Consider the following 24,537-nt stretch of genomic DNA (forward strand, 5'->3'; position numbering starts at 1 on the left):
GATCCACGTAGTTCCTAAAAGACTGTGTCTCCCTGAAACTTCGGAGTGGTTGACCAGGACGGAGAGCACTCACGCATCTCCGATATTTCCGCCTAGGAAACCTGGCAGTCTTCCTAGTTGGGCCTGGAAATCCAGCCCAATAGCAAGATTATGGCCCATCGCTAGGGGCTATAAATACCCTCTTTCACTAGAGGGCCGGGTATTCAATCTCTCTTAACCTTTAGCTCGTACTTGCACTCCTTTGCTCGTTTTCTTACTTTGGCATCGGAGTACCTTGCAGGTACATCCCCCTTCACTTCTCAAAGACTCAGTTCCGAGCAGGCCGTGACGATCCTTCTGATCAGGTACGATCAAATGCAATGGAAAGTAACGGAAAGAATGCAAGAGTAGAAGAGTAAAAAGCTGGAAAGAAAAGTGTATTTACGTGACACCATAATGAAGCAGAGGAACATATTAGTGCTTTTCAGAGCAGTTTTTTTCTTATATTATAGATAATTATTAGTATCTTACTTCTCTCGTTCATAGTATGCATAACATACAAAATTAAAAATTGGATTAAGGAAATTAAGGGCATGTTTGATTTTTGTAAAATTCTATTTTAGGTTTTAAAATTTAAAAGCAATAAATTTGTTTGCTACCTCAATTTTATAAGACTATTTTCAAAAACTATTTTTTTTTTAAGAGTTTTGAATACTAAAAAATTAAAATAAATTTTAAAGGTTTCGGTTTTTTATTTTTAATTTTGAAAATTAAAAAGTAAAAAAAATAAGAAAATTTTGTACTCTTTATATATGACAAATTTGTAATATTATATAACTTTAAAATAGTTTTTTAAAAACAAGATTATCAAGCATGTTTTGATTTATTTTTTCTTCAAAACTATTTTTTAAAATTGATTAAAAAAATAGTTTTTAAAACTGAAAATTAATATTCATTCAATTCAGCTCGAAGGGCCTCTTTGATTTAATTTTTTAAAATGGTTTTCTTAGATTTTCAATTTGAAAATAATAAAAAAAAAAAAAGTGTTACTATCATTTTACAAAACTATTTTTAAAAACTATTTTCTATTTCAAAGTTTTAAAAGTTAAAATAAATTTTAAAGATCCTAACTTTTCGTTTTTAGTTTTGAAAATTAAGAGGAGAAAATAAGAAAAATTAATAATTAATGACAATTTTGTAACATTGTGCAATTTTTAAAATTTGGATTATCAAACATGTTTTTTTTTTTTCAAAATTTTTTTTAAATTGATTTACAAAATATTTTTAAAAAATTAAAAACTATAACTTATTCAAACAATCCTTATAGCTTATGGGTTATAAGCTAGTGTTCTAGCAAACTCTGTCGAAGTCGAATAATTGATGTTGTTGTCGAAATATGCTAGGTTGTTAGCATATTGAATTGGGTATGTCTGTAAAGTCAATCGTTTAGTATGTTAGTTGAAAGCTATGTTTTAGTTTTCTTATAAATAGCACACTAGTCCTCACTTCTCAATAATCCTGATTAGAGGAGAAAGTGGTGCGGTTGAGATTCAATTATAAATATTGTTCCCTAATGTGTAATTGAATCAAGAATCCATGGTTTTATAACACTTTGAATTGTCTTTTTTTCCCTCTTTTCTCTTTTATGACTTTGGGGTTTGATTGCAGATATAGAAATCGATCATAGTATGTTTTTTGGGCATCGGTTCCACAAAAAATTGGTGCAGTGAGCATGCAAGAGAAGATGTCGTCAACAAAGTATGAGATTGAGAAATTCACTAGAGTACATGATTATAGTCTATGGCATTTCAAGATGCAAGTCCTTCTTGTTCAACAAGGTTTGTTAAAAGCATTGAAAGGATCAGAAAAGATAGATGTTGCACTAACGCAGAAGGAGAAGACAATAATGATAAAGAAAATCTACAGTGTCGTTGTGTGGACAAAACTCGAAGGTTTGTACATAATCAAATCATTGGTCAATCGTCTACTTAATGCAAGCTTTGTATTCATTCAAGATGAGTGAATACATACTCGAAGGTTTATATTTTTAGATACAATTAATAAGAAAGAAAATTTTAAATTTATTTAAATTTTATTTTTATTTTTAATTGAGATAATGAGTTGGTTGTGATACTAGAGGTGAGAGAAAATGTTATCTTATTCTTTAATTAATAAAATAATTATAACTGGTTGTGTGTAGAATAGGTTTCTATTTGTGTAAGAATTTTCAGTTAAATTATACGATTAAAAAATTATAACTATCTAAATAGAGAAATTAAAAATATATTTAAATCATATTTATAATTGATTTTGGCACTTTAAAAAAAATTAAAAAAGAAATAAACAAATAACATTAGAGAAACGTTTTTTAGTTTGAGTTGTGGCCTGTGGGTAAACTAAAGAACTATGTTTTCATTCCATTATCCATTTGCTTCACACACAATGATTACACGACGACCACATGTACGTGGTGCATATGCATAGAAAACGTCACCCATTTCTGAATAGTCAAAGAGTAGTTTATCTTAAACTATCTCTCTCACAAATCACAATTATTTATATTATTATGTACAAATTTGACAACGATCCAGTCAATGCAATTTGATCCATTCAAAGTTTAAACTACATGCATGACATAATCTATATAACAAATATCCAGTATTTAAAGGAGATGCACATGCATTCATAATCATATATACATTAATCTTCAACATCATAGTTTAATTTACCATCATAGAAAATGTATGCAGCAAGACTCCTTTCCATGTACAAAAGACACCCTAGTGCTCTTTCAGATCCACCGCCATCAGGGCCAAATTCAAGTTATCTTGTGATATTGGATGAGGAAGTTCAAACCTACTCTTGTTTTGGCTTGTGCAAGGACAATAGAATCAAGGATTTTCCCTTACCTCAGAACAAAAATTTAACAATCAACTATTCAGTAGGTGTAAACACAGACACAACAAATGAAACCACCCGAAGTGAAGAAGCCATGTTCATTCCAGTTCTCAATCAACCATTGTCTTCGAATCGGTACTATGTTATAAGAAGGAAGGGAAAGAATCAAGGGTACGTATATGTATGTATATATTATGTTATTATTTTCTATATCAACCAACTCTTATAGAACATGCATTATTGTTTAATTGATTTCAGGCAAGCTAGCACAAGTTCAAAGGAAGAGGACATGACCACATGTTTATGCTGCAGTTTTGTTCAAGATGTTAAACCAAGACCTTTAGAACCCTTCAATGATTATCAACAGATTGAAATAATCAAGAGAGGTTATGGTTTCCGTGCGAAATCGGTTGCTTCAGATGGAATTCCTCCTGGTTTATTAAGGGAAAAAGGGTGGAAACTTGATGCTAGCACTCCTCACAATTACCATTTAAGCCAAGCTTTAGGCTCAAATGATTCCTTACGCTCCAAGCTACCGAATTTCAACTTTCCGTTGTCTAATGATCGTTCTGAATCAGTGGTTGTTGGGAAATGGTATTGTCCTTTTATGTTTGTGAAGGAAGGAATGAAAATAAAGGAGCAGATGAAGATGTCGGTATTCTATGAGCTAACACTTGAGCATAGATGGGAGAAGATATTTTCGAAGGAAAGTAGTGGAGAAGGTGGTGTGGTTGTAGATGTTGATATTCAAACAGAAGTTGTTAAGGTTGCAGGAAAAGATGTTGTTTGGGATGAAAATAGATTGGTTGATGGAGTGGTTTGGTTTAAGAGTGGTGAAGAAGTGGAAGAAGAGGTGAGTGTTGGATTGAGTTTGGAAGTTGTTAAAGGAATGAAATGGGAACAAGAAATATTTGGATGGATTGCTGGAAAGGGAAGACAAGTGAGAGTAACAAAATTTGAAGAGTTTGGTGGAGCAAACAAGTGGAAGAAAGTTAGTTGTTATGTGTTGGTTGAAAGTTTTTCATTGAGAAGAGTGGATAAAAGATTGGTGCTGACTTATGATTTCAGACACTCACACCAAATTAGGAGCAAATGGGAATGATGATTTTCTAAAACTTTTTACTTTAATGTTTGGTTTTCTTGTGTAATTAAGTATTTAATTGTTGTTATTTTGTATGTGCAACTTACGTGTGTATCTACCCACAGTTGATGATAGAGCCAATACATTTTGGTTCCTTTATTTGATTATGTAATAGAAGGCTCATTTGTTGTATTTTTTTATTAAAAAAATAAATGTATGAGTATAATTTAGACAATCAAAAATACAGCTGAGCGAGAACCAACCTAATTTTTTTTTTTTTTGATAATCAATATTATAAATAGCTAGGAATAAAACATTCACAGCTTCTCAGCAACTCAGTACAAAACAATTTGTTACACCAACCTAATTTTTTTTATCCACCTCAGAGACTTGGGTATGTAGATCTTATAGCTTATGCTATCTAGACTTTATTAAAAGCACTTAAGGATTGGATAATTAGGCTTCTATGGCCACATTGCTTATTTGTAGCACCCTTAAACAAGTCTAGAATGATAGAGGCGCTGGCTGAGGGATAAGAAGCATCATCCAAACATGGGGTGCAAGGTATCACACACAGAGGGAAGAATTACACATTACCTACACAATGGTAGGACCTTTTAGGTTCAGTTGATTCCTATACGTTAGATATTTTTCGTCCCTCGGTATTTCGAATATAGTAATTTTGTCACAAATAATCCTGGGGCAGTATAGAAAATTGGAATGCCGCAAGGATATCCTTATGGGAATACTACGAAAACGATATGTCATATGCTTAGACAATGTTCCTTCAGCCCACAATTAATTTTTGAGAAAAACAGCTAAAGACGGGTATTGGAGCCAGCAATGAGAATAAACAACATAGAACATACCAGCTTGGCACACTTTTGATCAATGAATCGGAATAAACACAGGGTTTTTTAACTTACTTCCTTAAAGGGGCATGTTAAAGATATTAATATTTACACTTTTGAATAATTAAATCCCCTAAAATTTTTACATGAGTCCATATAGCAGAAATTATCATTTACTATATATATAAATAATCAAACTTACAAAAATAAAAATAAAGACAGACTACAGCTGCAAAACAATGCACCGGTAATTATAACATGCAGCGTATAAAGACAAAGTTCTGATAAAGAATCTCCATACCTCTGTATTAAATAGTACTAGTAAAAATTGAATGTACTGACATGAATCATTATGCATATTGAAATCAGCAGGAGGCAAAATTTTCAAAGTTCAAAATTTAAAAATAAAATAAAATAAACATGATATACATACAAGTGAGATCAACTATAATATAGCACAAAATTGTAGAAGAAATAATAACGGGCCTATAATTAACCCAACATTTGAGATTATTATTTAGTAAAATTGAACAAGAAATTACCAGGCTCTATCTTCCAATGCTTTGCCAATACTAGTAAGCAAAATTACAACCCGCTTAGAGAATTTATCATTCTTCATCAATAAATCAACAATTTACAAATACGAATCCTGAAGATGAGCGCTACTAAGAGACAAAGTAAAAGGAAAGAGGGGAAAGGGATTATACAAAAAAAACAATGAGAAGTATGTGTTGTTGTCATCCTTGAATGGCAACATAAATAAAACCTTCCAACTACATTTCGTTGTTTTGTTGCTTTGCCAAAGCCTTCCTCTTATAGCTTGTATAAGAGCTATATAATCAAAAGATCAACCGACAATAGATTTTGATCTTGGCACTTAGAGTTGACAAGCAACTATAAAATAATGTGCTACTTAATAATACATGATGAGTGACAGCAAAGGATATTTTTAATTCTCCTATTCTCTCTCTCACCTTAGCAAGCCTTTCTCTTGTCAACTCTTAAGTGGAGGTTATACCATTTTTTCTTCCTTGGTCGTTCTCTTGTACTTCTCTTTTCTCTTGCTTCGCCGTCTTCTTTTGACTCCTTTGAAGATGCTTTATTTCTGCCCTTGCTGCTACTACTACTCCGTTTTAAAGGAACGACCGTGTATGAGGCATGTATCTCATTTCTTTGTTTCAATAGATCATCAATCTGCAGAGAAAATCAATAAATAGTTTAACTTCAGTTGCTTTCATCTGATGAGTATTTTCTAAGGGAGATGGATGCATAGAAACCACTGGAGTAAAAAAACTCACCGTTTGCATTTCATGTGCATATCTGCTTGTCATTTCTGTAAATTGTGCAAGAACCTACAAAAATCCAAAATGAGCTTTTGATCAAATGATATAATAATTAGATGCATATGAACTGCAATCCCCTAATATCGAAGCGCATACCTCTCGATATTCTGATTCAAACTTTGATATTTCTGCTCTCTTGGACAAAATTTGAGCTTCTACATTTCTTAAATTTTCTTTTTCTTCATTAAAAGGTGCAGCACACAGGACTTCTATTGTATAGTTTGCACTTTTGAAAAAGTTGTCACCTACAAGATATTCAACAACATGTAATGGTCAACTCCTGTAGAGCATAATTACAGTTAACGAATTTAACAAACATGACTGGGCAGAAAAGTATGTGTTACCATAAACCGCAAATGTATGGGTACCAGCCTTCAATTCAGTTAACTCACAGGGCTGGAACCCATCAAGCTTTTTGAAAAATGAAGTATCTGGATCCTTGGCGGCAGCAATCTGTAGAAAATAATTGAACCATATTTATATTTTGAAATGACAAACGATTTTGAATTGAAAATTTTCAATTTGCAGTAGCAACTCACGGAGTTCATTGTTTGGTCTAGCCGATAAACAGGAAAGCCAAGAAAATACATTCCAGCGGAAGTAAACTTCCCATTTTTTGCACTGTCTTCCTACATCAGTATTATTAATATCAGAGAATGTTCAAAATATGCAAAAAAAATGAATGTATTAAATGGCTACAAGTGTGTGTGTGTTGAAGAGTTAAAAGAGAGCCTTTTAACATTCAAGGACCGTAGATTACTTCAGACATAATTCCTTAGGATAAAGAAAAACACACTATGTCCATACAATCAGGAGAAAATGTTTTATACCTGAAGCGCAAGACTAAAGCCACCATTGTCTTCCTGGTCGAAATATAATAACTGTGGAAAGACAGTTTAATCAACACCGTGAAAAAAAATATATCATCTCCATATTTAACAGATTACTGTTTGCAGGACATAGATGAGATAATATTCCTAATTATTCAATGTATCAAACAAATCTAAGACATGAAAATGCTCAAAGTGATTATCACTATATCTAGGCATCTCACACAAAGGACTTATCAGCAAGCATATGATATACAGCATGGAATTATAAACATCATCCTCTGTCGATCTCCAATAAAGGAGATTAATGACATGATCAATATACGGATAAATTCAAAAAGCTTCAACATTGGGAATTATTGAGATCATATGTATTTCATAAACTACTGCAAAAGTAACCAGCTCTATAGGGCGAGTAATAAAAATAATAAGATTGGCCAGTGTAGCATAACTAACATTCAATCTTTAATACATCATCAACAACAACAACCACCAAGCCTTATGCCACTAGGTGGGGTCAACTACATGGATCAAATTCCGCCATAATGTTCTATCCAAGACCATGTTCTTAACTAATTCGCAGTAATCTTTAACACATTATTTGGCAGAAAATTAAAATTGAACCTTGAACTTGCTTTTGTCTGATGATTGTACTCGACAAACAAATCCAGCTCTTGCTTCCTCTTCTGTTATTGTAACTGAATAAAAATGTGCACACTGCTTCTCAACCTGAGATGAAAGCACCAAAGCATAAATAAAAAATATTATGACTGTAAAGAGATCAATCAATTGGAAAATAGTACTAACCCTTTTAGATATGAACTCTCCCAATGGAAGTGGGCGAATTGTAACTAACCCATTGAGTGCCTCTTCCAAAACATTGGCAGATACAGTTGTCTTGATTGGTACACCAAGTTTGCTGTCATATGTGGAGATAGTTTATGATACAAGGAGTAAAAAACCAGAGAATGGAAGAATTAAAAGAAAAAAATTCTCTACTAAACAATCAAGAAGAAAAAATGGTGAAGATGCAAAAAGAAAGAGAAGCAAATGAAGCCTTCTTACCTAAAAAGTGCAGCAAACATTGTGTTGACAGCACCCAAACTTGAAAGATCCAACTCTAACTCTTGGTTATCTGATTCAACGGCCTACAAGCAAGCATGAAACTACTTCAACACTAGTGACCTAGTTGAATAGATTTGGTACACAATTGCAAATTTGGAATCTTTGAAAGGTAACATAAAATCCTAAACATGGACGACCCTCCAAAAGTCTTAACAGTTCAAAACATTAATTTATATCACCTCAAAGCCAGATGAGTCATACTGACGCCGTTTCTCAGGGTCCGCCAAGATATTATAAGAAAAGGTAGCCTCTTTGAACATATCAGCTGCTTTGGGATCATTAGCATTCTTGTCAGGATGAAACCTGAAATAGAACTTTTTTAGCCAATCAATATAATAACCAACCATGCTCCGGTCAAAAGATGAGAGTAAGAACGGTAAATTAGAATAACCCGGGTGGGCCTCAAATGGAACTGCGTTAATTTATTTAGTAAAACTCCATTGAGTCATTAATGCTTATTGTATATTTACTCATTTAATTTTATCTTCAGTAAAACTCCAGTAATTTATTTAGTAAGACTCCATTAAGTCAATACAGTACCCTTATTTTATACTCACAGCCTCTTCTCCTTTCTTTCTTCGGATTAATTTGATCTGTATCATCTTAGTTTGATCCTAGGACCAAAAAAATACACTTGACCTTTATACAAAAAGACAGATGAACTAATCTGTATTAAATCGTCAAATTCAGATGAACTATAATATCAAGCATTTAAAAAACTTCATTCAACTCCTAGCCACAATGTATTAGTTAATGAGCTTGTGTTCATGAATCATCTATATAAAATTTCATTAAAAAATCGGGAATCCACCTAGCTGATTGAACTCCATATTAGTTCTGCCTCGAGAACCTCAAAAGAACCTACCAACTGATACATAAAGTGGGGGAAATCATAAAAATGCAAGAAGACACTCAAGGACCATGACTAGTATATTAAAAGGTTCAGCAATAGATTGTACAGCTATGTTAAAATACTAGTTTCCACCTATGTAACACAGACACTTCGAATTGAAGGTGTGTCTAATGTTCAACACCGATATGACAATGGCACATATTATTTTCAATTAGTTCTATTTTCTCTTAACTTAATATCGGTATTCATGAGTCAGTATCAGTGTCGTGTCTCGCGTTCAGTCACTATGCCTTTACTTCATAGGCCTTGATCAAGTAGCAGCAGCAGAGTCTTCCTACAGTGCTATTTTTCCCTCAAAAGTTATGTCTTTCCCAAAGAATTGCAACCAAAAAAACAAAACTCAACCCAAAATATATGACAACTGAGACTATATACACTATATTCACTCTTCATCAATTTCAAACAAAACCCTTGTATATTTCCGACTATTACTACGTTGTCAGTTCCACTTCCACCTACCAAAATCATAACCATCATTAACAATAACAGTGAATTGAAATCACATAAATATAAATAAACATTAATAACAAAACCGCTAATACCCAAAAAATAAAACCCAAATTCAATTCAAATTTCCAAAACAAAAATAAATTAAACAGCAATAAGATCATAGAATCATACTTGAGAGCCATTTTCCGGTAAGCGGATTTAATCTCCTGATCGGTGGAGTTCCGATTAACGCCAAGGACTTCATACGGGTCTCGCCGGAGCTGCTTCTCGTCGTCATCTTTCTTCTCCGACTTAGACCGACGTCCCGGCATCCTAAACCGACGTCGTATTCCCCTTTCTTTCCTCACCACAAAACCCTAAAATTCCTCTTTCACTAAAAACAAGAATGAGAATCGAAACCAACCGAAAGAACTTATCGAAGAAAAGAATGTTTTACTTTGTGTAAAAGTTAAGGGAGAAAGTTGAAATTGCGACGGTGAGATCCAGAAACTCCACCGTGGAGTGGTGGACCCTTCCAAGCTGGAACTTAGTTTCAGAGGGAGAGGAGAGAGAAAGAAGAGAGAGTAGAAGAGACAACAGAACGATAGAACAGCGAGAAATTTTTATTTGAATATGAATTTTTTTATTTTATTTTATTCTGTTTTTTTCGAATGTTAGTTTGAAAACGAAGTGTGTTGAAGTTAAAGAAAGCTTGGTGCGCAGTGCGCACTGTGAGGTTGGAAATTCGGTTTCAACTTGATAGTGTCGTATTTGAGATGATGATGACATTAATGTAATATATGTATTAAATTTAGTAAACACTTTTTAATTAGAAGATAATTATTTTTTTGACGTAATTAAGAGGTATTTATTTGGTTTTAAGAAAATCTGATTTTGTCGTAATTGACTTTTTCTTCTAAAAATATTACTTTCATACTAATTTTAATACAAACACTGTGATTATTGATTCTCTCAATTTACCTTTTAATGTTTTTTTTTTTTTAATTTTCACATCCATTTCAAATATTGCAAATAATATAAACCTCTGAAATATGAAAAAGGATGGCATTGAAATTTGAAGAAAAAAAAAAAAATATATATATATATATATATATATATATATTCTTTTTTTTTTTTTTCAAATTTCAATGCCATCCTTTTTCATATTTCAGAGGTTTATATTATTTGCAATATTTTCTCTTTATTCTCATAAGAGAATATCCTAATCCAAACAGTATATGTATGTTGTTCATCGTTTATTAGATAGTTAATAAATTTAAAGATTTGATTAATTAAATTTAATAAATATTATTTCTCTACAAAAAAAATTCATGGATACTTTGTATATTGAATAGTTTCGTTTTTACACATAGTATTGTTCATTTTTCACTTTATTATTAACACATATTAAGTATGTGAGTGATTATATTAAAATTTATTTGAACCTCCAAATATTGACATTGTATTTCAACAATGTATATAAATATATTATTTATAATTATTAATATTGTAAAAGAAGAATTTAAAATAATAATAAGACTATTTTATAAGAAAGTGTATAAAAATACGGTGTTGCAAGTTTAAAAAGATATTCAAATAAAATTTCTCTTTTATTAAATGAAAGACTTTTTAATTTTTTAATAAGGACTAACCAGTTATAAATTGAGAATAATATTCATACACCATCAGTGTAAAGTTATTTTACACGTTCAACCAATAAAAAATCAACAAAATGCCATGTCATTAAAAGTTTTTTAAAATAAAAGTGAGGTGTAATTGAATCCATGGTTGTGATTGGTTGATAGTGTAAAATTATTTTACACTGTCAGTGCATGACTTCTTTTCCCTTATAAATTATTTGGTCAAAAAAAACCAATTATAAATTATATATTTATTAATAAAAAGATACTTGCAAATTAGGAATGTCATAAATCCGCCAAAAAAAGAATGGAACATAGAAGATTAGTCTGCACCACCAAAGTGGACATAAAAGATTAGTCTGCACCACCAAAGTGGTCGCCGGCGGACTTGCTCCGCCATTTTTTTAATTTATTTTTTAATAAATTAATAGACTTTTTACCTTCAATTATATTATTCATTTTTTTATTCACTTTTTCTTAGAATAATTTTTCTAAAACACTTTTTAAATAAATTTTACTTTAAAAATATTGTATATATTCTCAAATCAATGTGTAAAATAAAACCATCAAGAAATATATTTAATAGAATTAAAAAATGTTAAGCTTAAGATAGGACGAGCTGAACGAATAGGCGGAGCAGGTTTTTGGAGGACGGCGGGTTTTAGCGGGACGGGCTTTGATGGCGGCGGATCTAAAATCCCAACTCAACCTGCTATGTTTTTGCGGGTGAGCAAACCGATCTGGTAGACCACAGCCCGTTTTGCCACCCTTATAGAGAAAATTACCAACTTGTCCCTCACTTAGTTTCACAATCTCAATTATGCCATTATTCCATCATTTCTTATTACTTCCTAATGATTTTTATTACTCGTTTTTTAATTAGTGATGGTAGGCTTTCTAAATAAATTTGCGGTGTTACACAAAAGAGAAAATAATTGAGACTTATGGATCGTTAATATCACTAAGCACGAGTATATTAGAAATAAAACTACATTTTTTATAATAGTTGGCATTTACTTTTTTATTTGTATGTAAAAATATATGGCAAGTTATTTGGATTATGTTTGCAATTATACTATTAATTTTTTTAATGTGAAATATAATAAATTATAAAAAAAAAATTACTATGATAATTTAAAATGTATAAATTTAAAGAAACGAATATTAATTAACTAAAGAATATTATTAAATACTTCTTTGTAAACTACATTTGATGGTGTATCTATGTCTTCACATTCATCATTAGTTACCAATATCTTTAACCCTTTCTGTGAAGTACCCCTTGATATGACAACATATAATTGTCCTGAGAGAAAATTGATTGTGGTAGATATAGTCCAACATGTTTGAGTGAATGTCCTTTACTTTTATTAAGGAAAACTCTTACCCCACCCCCTTAGTTCTCTCACCCACCATTTGTGCTTCCAAAAATGTCCCCCTACTTCCGTAGATTAACATCCGGAAGCACCTTTTTTTTTTACGTAACACCCTTCTAAACCCCGCGGCAAATTAAATAAATAATCAGAGTAAAAACATAAACACAGAGGTGCCACAATTATTTAAAACAAATAAACCAACTATGGTCAAAGTCATGCTTCATTAGGAAACGATTTACCAAAACATAATCATGTTTATCACAACGGAATAGGAAACATCGTCAATACAACCAAATGGAAATATAAACCAAAACCAAATAAAATAGAGTAATATCATAAAACTCTATAACTATCGTCCCCCAGTGTTACAAGATCAGAGCATGACCGACACGACCCAACATAAACGAATAAACTCTACAAGTCATCCTCACCAAGCACTAATGTCGCTACTCCTAAATCTGAAAATGACAACATGTAAGGGTAAGTCTCATTCTCAATTAATCAATGCTATGCACTCATAAGCAATAAAACATCCTAATATATCATTCACCCAATTTGGCATATATTCATATATTCAATGATCATTCATCTAACACAACAAATACAACACCAAACATAACACTGAAATCAACGTAATCATGTTATGACAAAGATGCATATGACCAACTGATACTATGCATGTGGTACCACCTGACCGATCTACGCCTCATCGAGATACGGCCCACCGACACAAATTCCACACAATGGGAATTATGTCCACCATCGATCCAAACATCACCGGGATCCATCACCAAATGCATACGAATGAATGCACACATATAACATACTTAAAAACATCACTGATCTGATGCACCACATTGTTTCACCATAATTATCACCAACAAGTATGTACATGTATCGTGCATCATTCAAAACAAATCAATCATCATCATACGATCAAAACAATCACCACATGATCAAAATGAATAATGTCATCACCAATAACTCACCAAAACAACACCGAGTGATATATTCGGTTTCAACACCATCTACAATTATATAAATATAATTCACACCGCATATAACGTCAAAATCACAGTTATATCATTACAAACTCACCACATTGTCACATTAACCAAATCATGCACAATCATTAAATTATTTACACAACCATCCCAGTAATAATAATTACCATTCGTCCATCATCACACCGAAATAATGTCATATTCACACAATTACACATAGGCACAATATTTCGTTTCACAAAGAAATTAAATCAATTTTAAAAATAAGTCGGGCCACCGCTCAATCACCCATTCATCATATAAAATATTTAATTAGCTTTACAACGCCCAAAACGACACCAAGAAAGGATACACGGATCAAAAGATACGCTATTTCTAAGTTTGGAAATTTTTTTGCCCAGCAGGGTCCGCTCAGCGGAGCACCAGCGGGACTAGGCAGAAGCGAACTACATTGGGACCTCCTCTTAGCGGACCCCCCCTCCGCTTAGCGGACGTGTGATTTTGCAGATTCGCTGCTCTGCGACAGACCTGCGATCTCACGCTCCTTTCACCCAAAATACATTCCAAACATCATATAAAGGTATAAAAACATAGTAGACATCATCACACATCATCAAACATCATTAAAACACATTTTCCAATCATAATTTCATGCAATATCATCAATCTCCTCAAACCCAACAATCCCAACCCCAATATACTCAATCGAATCGAATCACACATCAATCTATTCTATTACCTACAATCGCATAATAAGAATTAACCGGAATAGTCCCCCCTTACCTTAATTCACGGTTGGATTCTATTTCTCTTCGCGTTCTCTCTACGTATTCCTCCATGTTCTTCGTGCCCTAGATCTCTCCCTATGCCTCTTCTCAAAACTTTGATCGTACAGAATGAATCCCTCTTTTCTCCTTTCTCTTTTTACCCCTAGGATCTCTTATATGGTCTTCCCATATTTCCCTCACTTACTCTTCACAGATGACCACTCTTACCCTTAATATCTCTAACATTGATATTATTTTATTTTACTAATTAAAATAATTCTACTTATTATTCTAATTATTCTAAAGTATGCCAAAGTTCATCGATACACATAAGCATCACGCAAACCACCACGACATCACATGAATCAGCAAGACATCACATAATTCATCATAATCTCAAATATCACATATCATCACATTTTCAATACTTCACAATGACTCATAGGTTCACGCTAAAATAATTAAATAAATAATTAGTCTAGAATTTGGGGTGTTACAACTCTCTCCCACTTAGAATATTTTCGTCCTCGAAAATTTATCCGATCCAACTATTGCAACTACTTATTCCATTCGACTAATCAACTATCATCTCCGAAAGGCAACCCCATGTATGATACAACAATTCATAACATCAATGGCGAAAACAAAACGAATGCTACTCAAGTAACACATTTTACAATTTAACATCACAATACTCAGAGTAACCAACTTAGGAATTCTCCGGTTTAAGATCTAGAACACAACAACATAAGAACACACAACTTAAACACGACATCAACGCAACCAACCTACCAACATCATTTTTACTCATGTGTGAACAACTGCACTATACTATGCATTCATTGCGCACTCTGATTACTTGTAAAGTATCAACTCTGCCAAGTTTACTCCAACTTTCAATCACCAAAACCGACATAATAAATATTTTCGACTTAACTCTTCGAAAGTTCTGTTCCAACAGGTATTCTACGCCCTCATAGTTACCGAATACTTCAAACTTAAATCTGTAAGACAACACCTCGGAACATTCAACATAAACATACATATTCGTGTTCATTCATCAATGCACGAATACAAAGATGGTAAATGCAAATCATAGAGACCGACTCACGACTCTATGCAAATGCAATGCGGTACCGACTCAATCATCTCAAGTTCACTCAGGAACGTATTGGAACCATCGTTTGTTACTTAATGTAACTCACCGTCGAGCATACGATGTTCACCCATTGCTCACACCCCACACGGGCACACAATGTTTATGGATTGCTCACACCTTACATGGGCACACAATTCGATTGCTCACACCCCACATGGGCACACAACCGCTTGTAATCATCGCTCACACCCCACATGGGCACACGATGTTACAACGGATTCTCATTAGAATCACACAACACAATAATGTATATCATGACGCTTCACATGCAAAATGACTTAAGACACTTTTGAAATGCATACATATTCACAATATATATTCATGCATTCATCTCATACTATCACATCAATTACGCCAACTGCAACGAACTCATTCACAATTAACATGCATTTACCTTTAATTTAGACAATGCATTTATTCGCCAAAAGGCCACAATTCACAATGGATTCCACAATCTAGGATTCACTCCATAAGGCTACCCACAACACATCGTATAACAACGCACATAATTCTTTAAAAACAACCATTGACAAATCAATTAATACACAAGCGCTAGGCTTGACTTCAACCATTTCAACGTACATACTATACTAGTTGTCATGACACATCTATCCATCAATTATGATTCCATCTACTATCAACAATAGATTAAGGGTGATCAGTTCCTCAATTTGCCAATAGAAAGTCGGTAACCATAACAGTGGCATAGATAATCATTACCCAATGACAATAGCGTACTTCAACTTGTGCCCAAGTCCGTAAGCATAATGTTCCGCCAATTCTCTAAGGCCTACCAAAGCCTTTTTAGTTTCCTCAATTCCAACCTCGCCAATGATACAAAATATTCCAAATCCAAGACACATTCTTATACACGCTCGTAGCACCACACAATTATCAATTAAACATTCTTCTAACATCGGAAATTTCTACTACATCAAGTACAATCTGATTCGGTTCGCTCCAATTGCAACTTTCATCCAAGTTAAGAATTTCAACCACACTAACCAACCAATCGTCTTTCTTTTATTCTCAGAACCTTTATAACCTACCTAGTTTCACACTTGGCCTCATTCAATTCACAACTCAACATTATTATCGCGATCTCTCTTGAATTCGTTCTCCTCTCAACATTACCATCTCATAACATCGTCACTATAATCATTCTCATTCTACATAAATTGCATCTCTATGCATTTTTCGATATCGTCGCATTCCTACAAATACCAATGTTTCATCAATATTTTACATTCTTCTTCACCTTTTCAATTTATAGCAAGAATCACCCAACTTCAAACCCAATTACAGACCTTCCAAGCACAAAATTATATTCCAAAATTAAGGGAAATTTGTGTAGATTCCAGAACATCAAGAATCGCTCAAATGCGAGCTACGAGTAAAAAGTTATCATCCTTGCAATGGGACTGGTTCAAAATTCCCGTATGCAGAATTTTTCAAAAAGTAAGCATCAGAACCAATATTAAAATGCACTTTTCTCCCTCTTCACAAACTTCCTAATGATAAATCTTATATGCAAACAGTAGGGAATTTTGTAAGCTTTCCAAAAAGTCCAGAATCGCTTCAATCTGAATCACAAGTAAAAAGCTATGCCCCCTTTACTGAAAGCTGCTCCATAATTGCAAAAATCAGAATTTGAGATTGATGAACATAAGTTTCATCTCTCTCGCTTGCTTCCAAGATCTACCAACATCATTTCTTTTCATCCAACTATGAAAATCACCCGACTATAATCCAACTATACTCAAGACATACCATCTATAGAATTAATCCATCCACTATCATTTACATTGGAATAATTCCTCATTCTCAATCAATTCACCGTCTATAATATACGCATATCTAAAACTCGACTGATACGAATTCATGAGTCCATACTCTCGTTGGTTCGCAACAACCTCGCTTCGATAACGTTTGCACTCTTACCATTAGCATCACCTTGAACCAACTTCTACATACTAACAACACGTCTGAGAGACAAACCTTTCAATTATTTCTTCCATTCGTTCAACTCTGACACTAACATCCCGTGCAGTACGAACAAACAAGTCTAGTTCTAAGAACAAGTGTAACCACAACTTCACCTCTTTCCAACATTATCCTGTCACAATTAAATATGTTACAGCTGCTGCAGCCATTTTTATAATAAGGTTCATCTCGTTAGCTTTCTAACGCTTCAAACGAAACTCAAATTGGATGTCCAGAACTCCAGTTATGAATTTTCGAAGTTTCATAACGATTCAGCAATTTTTCTGCGCTTTGCTTACGGAAATTCCGCTCCAAAACTCATCTTCTTCAAATCAATCACATTCTTAACATCCCCTTATCATATCTCTTCGCTTCCAAACTTCTTATAACTTGAACAATACATTTCATCATCGAAGTTTGATTTCTGAAACATCATGACAGCAACCCTCTCTGCAAACTTGCAACTGAATCTCTTTCGAGAAGCAAGGCTTCTCCCCCACATTAGTGAAACCAAATACCACAACAAAACAAACAAGTACCAACAGTGATTCACTCACATGTCACGTACCAAGGGATAATATGCCGACAGTATTCAACTACCGCGCAACTCAACTGACTCGACACTTGGTCGGACAGACCGGCCTGCTCTGATACCACTATTATAACACCCTTCTAAACCCCACGGAAAATTAAATAAATAATCAGAGTAAAAACATAAACACAAGGGTGCCACAATTATTTAAAACAAATAAACCAACTATGGTCAAAGTCATGCTTCATTAGGAAACGATTTACCAAAACATAATCATGTTTATCACAGCGGAATAGGAAACATCGTCAATACAACCAAATGGAAATATAATCCAACAGCAAATAAAATAGAGTAATCTCATAAAACTCTATAACTATCGTTCCCCAGTGTTACAAGATTAAAGCATGACCGACACGACCCAACATAAACGGATAAACTCTACAAGTCATCCTCACCAAGCACTAATGTCGTTACTCCTCAATCTGAAAATGACAACATGTAAGGTGAGTCTCATTCTCAATTAATCAATGTTATGCACTCATAAGCAGTAAAACATCATAATATATCATTCACCCAATTCGGCATATATTCATATATTCAATGATCATTCATCTATCACAACAAATACAACACCAAACATAACACTGAAATTAACGTAATCATGTTATGACAAAGATGCATATAACCAACTGATACTATGCATGTGGTATCACCTAACCGATCTACGCCTCATCGAGATACGGCCCACCGACACAAATTCCGCGCAATGGGAATTATGTCCACCATCGATCCAAACATCACCGGGATCCATCACTGAATGCATACGAATAAATGCACACATATAACATACTTAAAAACATCACTGATCCGATGCACCGCATCGTCTCACTGCACCGCACCGATCCGATGCACCACACCGCATCTTCCTTTTTCGTCAAATGAAGGTGACCGATACTCGAGCTTCACAACCTTCTGTTTGTCACCATAAGGTAGGCGGTATTGGATTTCGTCGATGATATCTTCGAGCTAGGTGTATTCTTGCATTCTAATCCTCCGCCCAGGTGTTCTGCCGTCGGAATATGAAACACTTACGACATGCCAACGGATGTTGTACTCATATAAGTCCGAAAACTTATCTCTTGTAAAGTAAGTTTAATTATGCTCCAAATGCATCTTTCCATTTTGGTCAATCTTCACTTTGTCTACATTCTTTAATAGACTTTGATTTATCACCCCCCCGCTATCGTATGTACTTTTAACGCTATATTTTATAAAAAAAATTATTGCCAACGTTGACTTTGTTTTTGGTTCTATTAATACAAGTTCCATTGTATTTCACTCATGACATAATTTATTGAGATCTCTTTTTTTTCCTAAATTTCAAGTACTTGGTTAGTTCTTCTATAGCTAAAAAATAAATTATATCAAAATACTCTTAGAATCTTCATATTCTCACTTGGGTCATCTTTAATTTTAGCTTATTTGTAAAGTAGATAATTGTTAATATTAGAACTGACTTTCCTACCATGCTTCATGCACGATTTTAATTCATTTGTAATATTAGATTATCCTACGGGAGAATACTTATATATATATATATATATATATATATATATATATATATATATATATATATATATATATATATATATATATATATATATATATATATATATATATTATTTTTTTGTGTTTCAAATATCTAATTTAGAATTTATGATCTCATAAATATTAGACATCTAAGGAATGAATCTTCGAGTCATTTTTTTAATGAACATATTCTACATGATGATCAATACTGATTTTAATATATGTGATACTTATTAAGAAATTTGTGAAAAAACCAAAAAAATAAGATCTTAGACTAATTAATTGAAAAAACAACTTCTTAAATTTCTGGTTGTGAGTTGACATATGCATTATCTTTTAGTCGATGCAACAATTAATGTCATAACAACTCAATTTCTCAAAATTTTCCCTAAGAATGCACAAATTTTACTAGATTGAAGAAACTTTCGGCTTCAAAATTAGTTCTCGCATCATAATACATTCGAAATGATCCAACCGATTTTGCTAATAAAACACTTAAGTGTGATTTGTAAACTTCTTATTTTCAATAATACTCGTGTTTTACTTTTTCTAACCAGTTTTAGTGTATAGTAAAAATATAATTGAAATTTGTTATTGTCAAAAAAAAAATAAATAGTTTACACATATGATTTCTTTTTAATCGTGTATATATCAATTATTATTCTTCATATACAAAATTATTTTGAAACACAATTGTTCTTTAATAAATAAAGCATGATAAACCATACATACATATTTTCAGGGCTGGCCCTGGGCCAGAGCAAGCAGGCTCATAGCCTCAAAAAATAAAGGGTCTCATAATTTTTGAGTTTAGGTCTAAAATTTATAAAATAACTATTTATATACGAAACAACTTGAATTATTCAACAACAATTAGACTATAGCGTAGTGGTTCCATTAGTTTCAATTCAACCTTAGGTTGTGGGTTCTACTAACCCTGAGTTAAGGGTCTCATAAAAGAAAAAACTAAAATAAAATAAAAAAAGCATGCAACATCAATTACAAGAACATTGCTTAGATCAACCATTGAAATTAATATTTGTAGATAATTTTTTTTTTTAATTTTGAATGTTAATTTCAACTAAATTAAAATATGCCTTTTTTAATTTCTTTTCATTTATTTTTATTACATTTTTAAAATTTAAATAAGGTCTCCAAATCATTTGAGATGGTCCTTCTATTGTAATATTAATTAGAATGACATTTTTTATGTAATTTATTGATATAAATGACTAATTTTGATGTTATTGATATTATTTACCATTAAAATATATGATGTTTTTAAAAAATTATTTTTGCCTTGGGCCTCTAAAATGTTAGGACAGCCCTGTATATTTTTATTTTATTTAATTATTACAAATTAAATCTAAAAAATTAAAAATCTGTTTTTCATTAATAAATAAAGAAAAATGTCTCATATATATGTTAATAGAACGATAACATAAATAAATAAAGATCAAGAAAATAAAAACATAAAAACATACATAGGAATAATATAGGCCAACATAAATTACTTAACTACATTATATCTTTTTCTTCTCATAAAATAATATTTTATACATAGAGATAATCAAGACTTCAAATTCAACAAATAAATAAAAATAAGAAAAATTATTACATGGTAATTAGAAATTAAACAAGAAAAATGTATTTATTAAACAAAAAGAAAATAATTTAGTGACTAAAATTAGTATTATTATATAGGCTAAATTATAATTTTAGTTCCCCTATTATGTCGTGCTCACAATTTCAGTCTCTCTACTTTGTTTTTAAATAATTTTTGGTCTTCTATCCCTAATTTTAGTCCAAAAAATGCTGAAGTGTAAGTTCTTTTAATAGGTGGCGTTATTTTGATGACATGGCGTGTGACTTAATATACTTCTAATTTCTTTTCTAGGAATTTTTGGAGAATTTTTTTTTTAAAATAACCATGTATTAAAAAAAATTACGCAAAAAACCACGTTTCGGGAAAAATTACGCAAATAACCAGGTTTCAGAAAATGTATACATGAAGGCGCCATCTCAAATGGCGTGACCCCTTTTTTTACACCTAGGCGCCATTTGACATGGCACACTAAGTACAACAAGCCATGTCATATGGCGCCTCCATTCATCTTTTAGGAGGAGGAGTCATCTCATATGGCTCCTCCTTGTATCTGTCTCATCTATAAATAATACCTCATTTCTCCACCATTCTTCACACTTTCTCACTAAATCTTCTCATTTCTCCCAAATTTTATCATTATGGCTTCTGAGATTTTCACAAGAGATGGGTATGTATTTTTCTCGGTCGTTAAACCGCCGATTAAAATGAAATTTTGGAACATCCATTCCATGGAGCGTCTAAAGAGAGAGTTAAAATGCTGGTTAGATGACGACATCCCAACAGGCGAAGAAATTAGAAGAATCCAGAGAAGAAGAACTGCCATATCACTTGCGACTGGAACGTCTCGTACTTGGTTAGAGGAAGTTGAAAGAGACAGAGACGTAATGATGATGATGCACGGTTCTGATGACATTGTTTTGGTGCTTGTTATATCTTAGATAACTTGTCGTGTTGTTGGCGTTTTTTTGTATCCGTTGTATGTGTTGTTTCTAAGTCATTATGTCATTTAATTTCTAACAATGATCGTGTTGTAACAAATGTTCTTAATGAAAAGAAGACATGTTTAGATCTTAAAAGAAGTGTGCATACAAAATTCAATTCTAAGAACCACTTGCACGATTAGGACAATTTTTTTTATTGTGTCCAACTTGGCGACATAAACCACATTTTCTTTCTAGCTTACCGAGCTCGTTCATTTCAGTCGTGATACGCTTGCTTTTGGGACGACCCTTTTTATTTCTCCGCATTTGGTCGTTGTGCCAAACAATTTCTCCCTCGTACGCAGGCCAATAATCCTCTTTTGCTACCACTGCAAAGCCATTGTTGTATACGTGGAGCAAGGTCTCAGACTTGTAAATAGGAGACAGGAGTGCTAATGCATCTAAGTGAGAATGGGCACATGCTGCAATGACATGGGAGCAAGGCATACGAAATGCCTGAAACTTGCCGCAATCGCACCAACGTTCTTCTAGTAGAACCCTATACTCTTGTCTTGGTACCGTATGTGTGTTGGCCTTCGCACCTTCTGCCTTGATAAATCCTGTGCAACATTCACTCCACAATTGTCCAGCTCGTAACACAGCGTCCCACCTTTCACCCCTTTGTGCAAACAATGAAGCCATCCTAAAATATGTTGATTTTACCAAAGCGGTTACAGGGAGGTGTCGTATGCCTTTGAAGACACTGTTCATTGATTCAACAAGATTTGTTGTCATGTGTCCCCATCGATGTCCATTGTCGTATGACCTTGTCCACTTCTCCACTGGAATATTATCAATCCAAGTACCTGCATCTGGATTTGACAGTCTGATCTCTCTACGATAATGTTTGAAAGATGGTTGAGTTAATGCATACCCTGCGTTCATAACCAATTTTCGAAGGGCCCTGTCTTTAATTTCTCGCGTGAAATTTTGTACAATATGTCTAATGCAGAAGACATGCGTAGAAGGGGGGTCATGCCAACCATTAGCCGGGTTATTGTATGCACTAACAATAGAAGCATGTCTATCAGAGATCAAACAGAGACCTTCTTGCGGAGCCACGTGTGTTCTAAGATGTTTGAGAAAAAAACTCCAACCTCCACCGGTCTCTCCCTCGACTAGAGCGAATGCAATTGGGAAGACGTTGTTGTTTCCGTCTTGTGCGACTGCCATCAGTAGGGTGCCTTTGTATTTTCCGTACAACCACGTTCCATCTATTTGAATAATAGGTTTGCAGAATGAAAACCCTTTGATGCAAGGTTGGAAGGCCCAGAATAGACGACGAAATATTCCATTTCCGCTGACAAGAGTACCATTTGGGGCATACGCGGGCAATGTTTCCATCTCATAAATAGTACCAGGAGCATAAGTGTAGAGTGCATTTAAGTAGCGGGGTAACTCTTTGTATGATTCCTCCCAATTACCATATACTTGTTCAATCGCCTTGGTTTTTGCTAACCATGATTTCCTGTACGAGGGCGTATAGTTGTATACTTTAGTTATGTGAGAAATTATTGTTCTCACCTTCAACGATGGATCATTGTTGATGAGAGGCAAGATTTATTGACATATCAGATCGTAACTTAACTTACGATGATCTTGCGAGCGAGAAGAGTTGATGCAAGTGTGAGGTTGGGAAATTTTGCCTATCACCCATGAATCACTTCTCAACCTGTATGAAGCAGTGAGCTTGAACAAACACTCGGTATTGGTACATTTGATTTTGTACCGTTCTGCATTTGTTCGGTCCACTTTAAAATCCACAGAGTGTAACATGTGGAACTTTTTTATTGCTCGCATGCACTCATCCTTCGAACGAAAACTATCTTTCTCTTTTAAGGTTGCATCTGACTGCATGCAGACATTGTGGAATATGTCTGATGAGGGTTCATCATCGGCCATGTCAACGTTCGACATGTGAGACGGCGGTGTGTATATTGAAATTGGAGGTATTACACCTTCAACATCGTCTTCAGAATCATCGTTCACCATGTCATCAAATGCTAACTCTGGATCTTCTTCGTCTTCATCAATTGCATCAACCTCAGCTTGTTATACTTCGATGGGATCAACGACCTGGCTCTCGTTTGGTTGTTGGAGCAGAACATACAACTCAATCGAGTCGTATCCAGAAAATTCATGATTACAAAACATGTTTTGTAAATCTTCATCATCCTTAACCTCCACCTGGTAAAATTTTGTTTGATCTCCAAAAAAGACCGGATGTTGATAGAAGATCTGTAAAACTGTACCTCGGGATAGATTGATCTCCAATCGATTTTTGAAATGTACGAAGTTCGATTTTCGACTTAAACAAAATTGGGTAACTTCAGTGTTTCGAAATAAAAAACCAGATGCATCACATTGGTAAGTCTCACCATTGATGTGTGCATTAATAATATATTGAGGTGCAGAGGTCATCTTGTTCTTTTAGTGTTTGAGAGTTTAAGA

At 33.5% G+C, this 24,537-nt stretch overlaps 3 protein-coding genes across 3 annotated transcripts; 1 reads left to right on the forward strand and 2 right to left on the reverse strand.

Annotated features, from left to right (window-relative positions):
• Positions 1 to 2,574: 2,574 nt before the first annotated feature.
• Positions 2,575 to 4,215, forward strand: LOC131651295 (uncharacterized). Its single transcript, XM_058920964.1, has 2 exons — positions 2,575 to 3,048; positions 3,136 to 4,215. Exons 1-2 carry the CDS (start codon positions 2,720 to 2,722, stop codon positions 3,977 to 3,979), a joined length of 1,173 nt encoding a protein of 390 aa, XP_058776947.1. The 5' UTR covers positions 2,575 to 2,719; the 3' UTR covers positions 3,980 to 4,215.
• A 1,081-nt stretch (positions 4,216 to 5,296) lies between these two features.
• Positions 5,297 to 10,113, reverse strand: LOC131651294 (chaperone protein dnaJ 16). The gene is made up of 11 exons (XM_058920963.1): positions 9,642 to 10,113; positions 8,287 to 8,410; positions 8,048 to 8,130; positions 7,790 to 7,901; positions 7,607 to 7,711; positions 6,983 to 7,033; positions 6,692 to 6,781; positions 6,497 to 6,605; positions 6,249 to 6,397; positions 6,108 to 6,161; positions 5,297 to 6,003 (listed from the first exon to the last, which is right to left on the reverse strand). The coding sequence occupies exons 1-11, from the start codon at positions 9,779 to 9,781 to the stop codon at positions 5,785 to 5,787; spliced, it is 1,236 nt and encodes a 411-aa protein (XP_058776946.1). The 5' UTR covers positions 9,782 to 10,113; the 3' UTR covers positions 5,297 to 5,784.
• A 12,093-nt stretch (positions 10,114 to 22,206) lies between these two features.
• On the reverse strand, positions 22,207 to 24,078 carry LOC131649320 (uncharacterized). Its single transcript, XM_058919086.1, has 2 exons — positions 23,816 to 24,078; positions 22,207 to 23,554 (listed from the first exon to the last, which is right to left on the reverse strand). Exons 1-2 carry the CDS (start codon positions 24,076 to 24,078, stop codon positions 22,207 to 22,209), a joined length of 1,611 nt encoding a protein of 536 aa, XP_058775069.1.
• Positions 24,079 to 24,537: the final 459 nt, after the last annotated feature.

Source organism: Vicia villosa, linkage group LG2 (genome assembly GCF_029867415.1).
Source record: "Vicia villosa cultivar HV-30 ecotype Madison, WI linkage group LG2, Vvil1.0, whole genome shotgun sequence".
In the NCBI taxonomy this organism is placed as follows: Eukaryota; Viridiplantae; Streptophyta; class Magnoliopsida; order Fabales; family Fabaceae; genus Vicia; species Vicia villosa.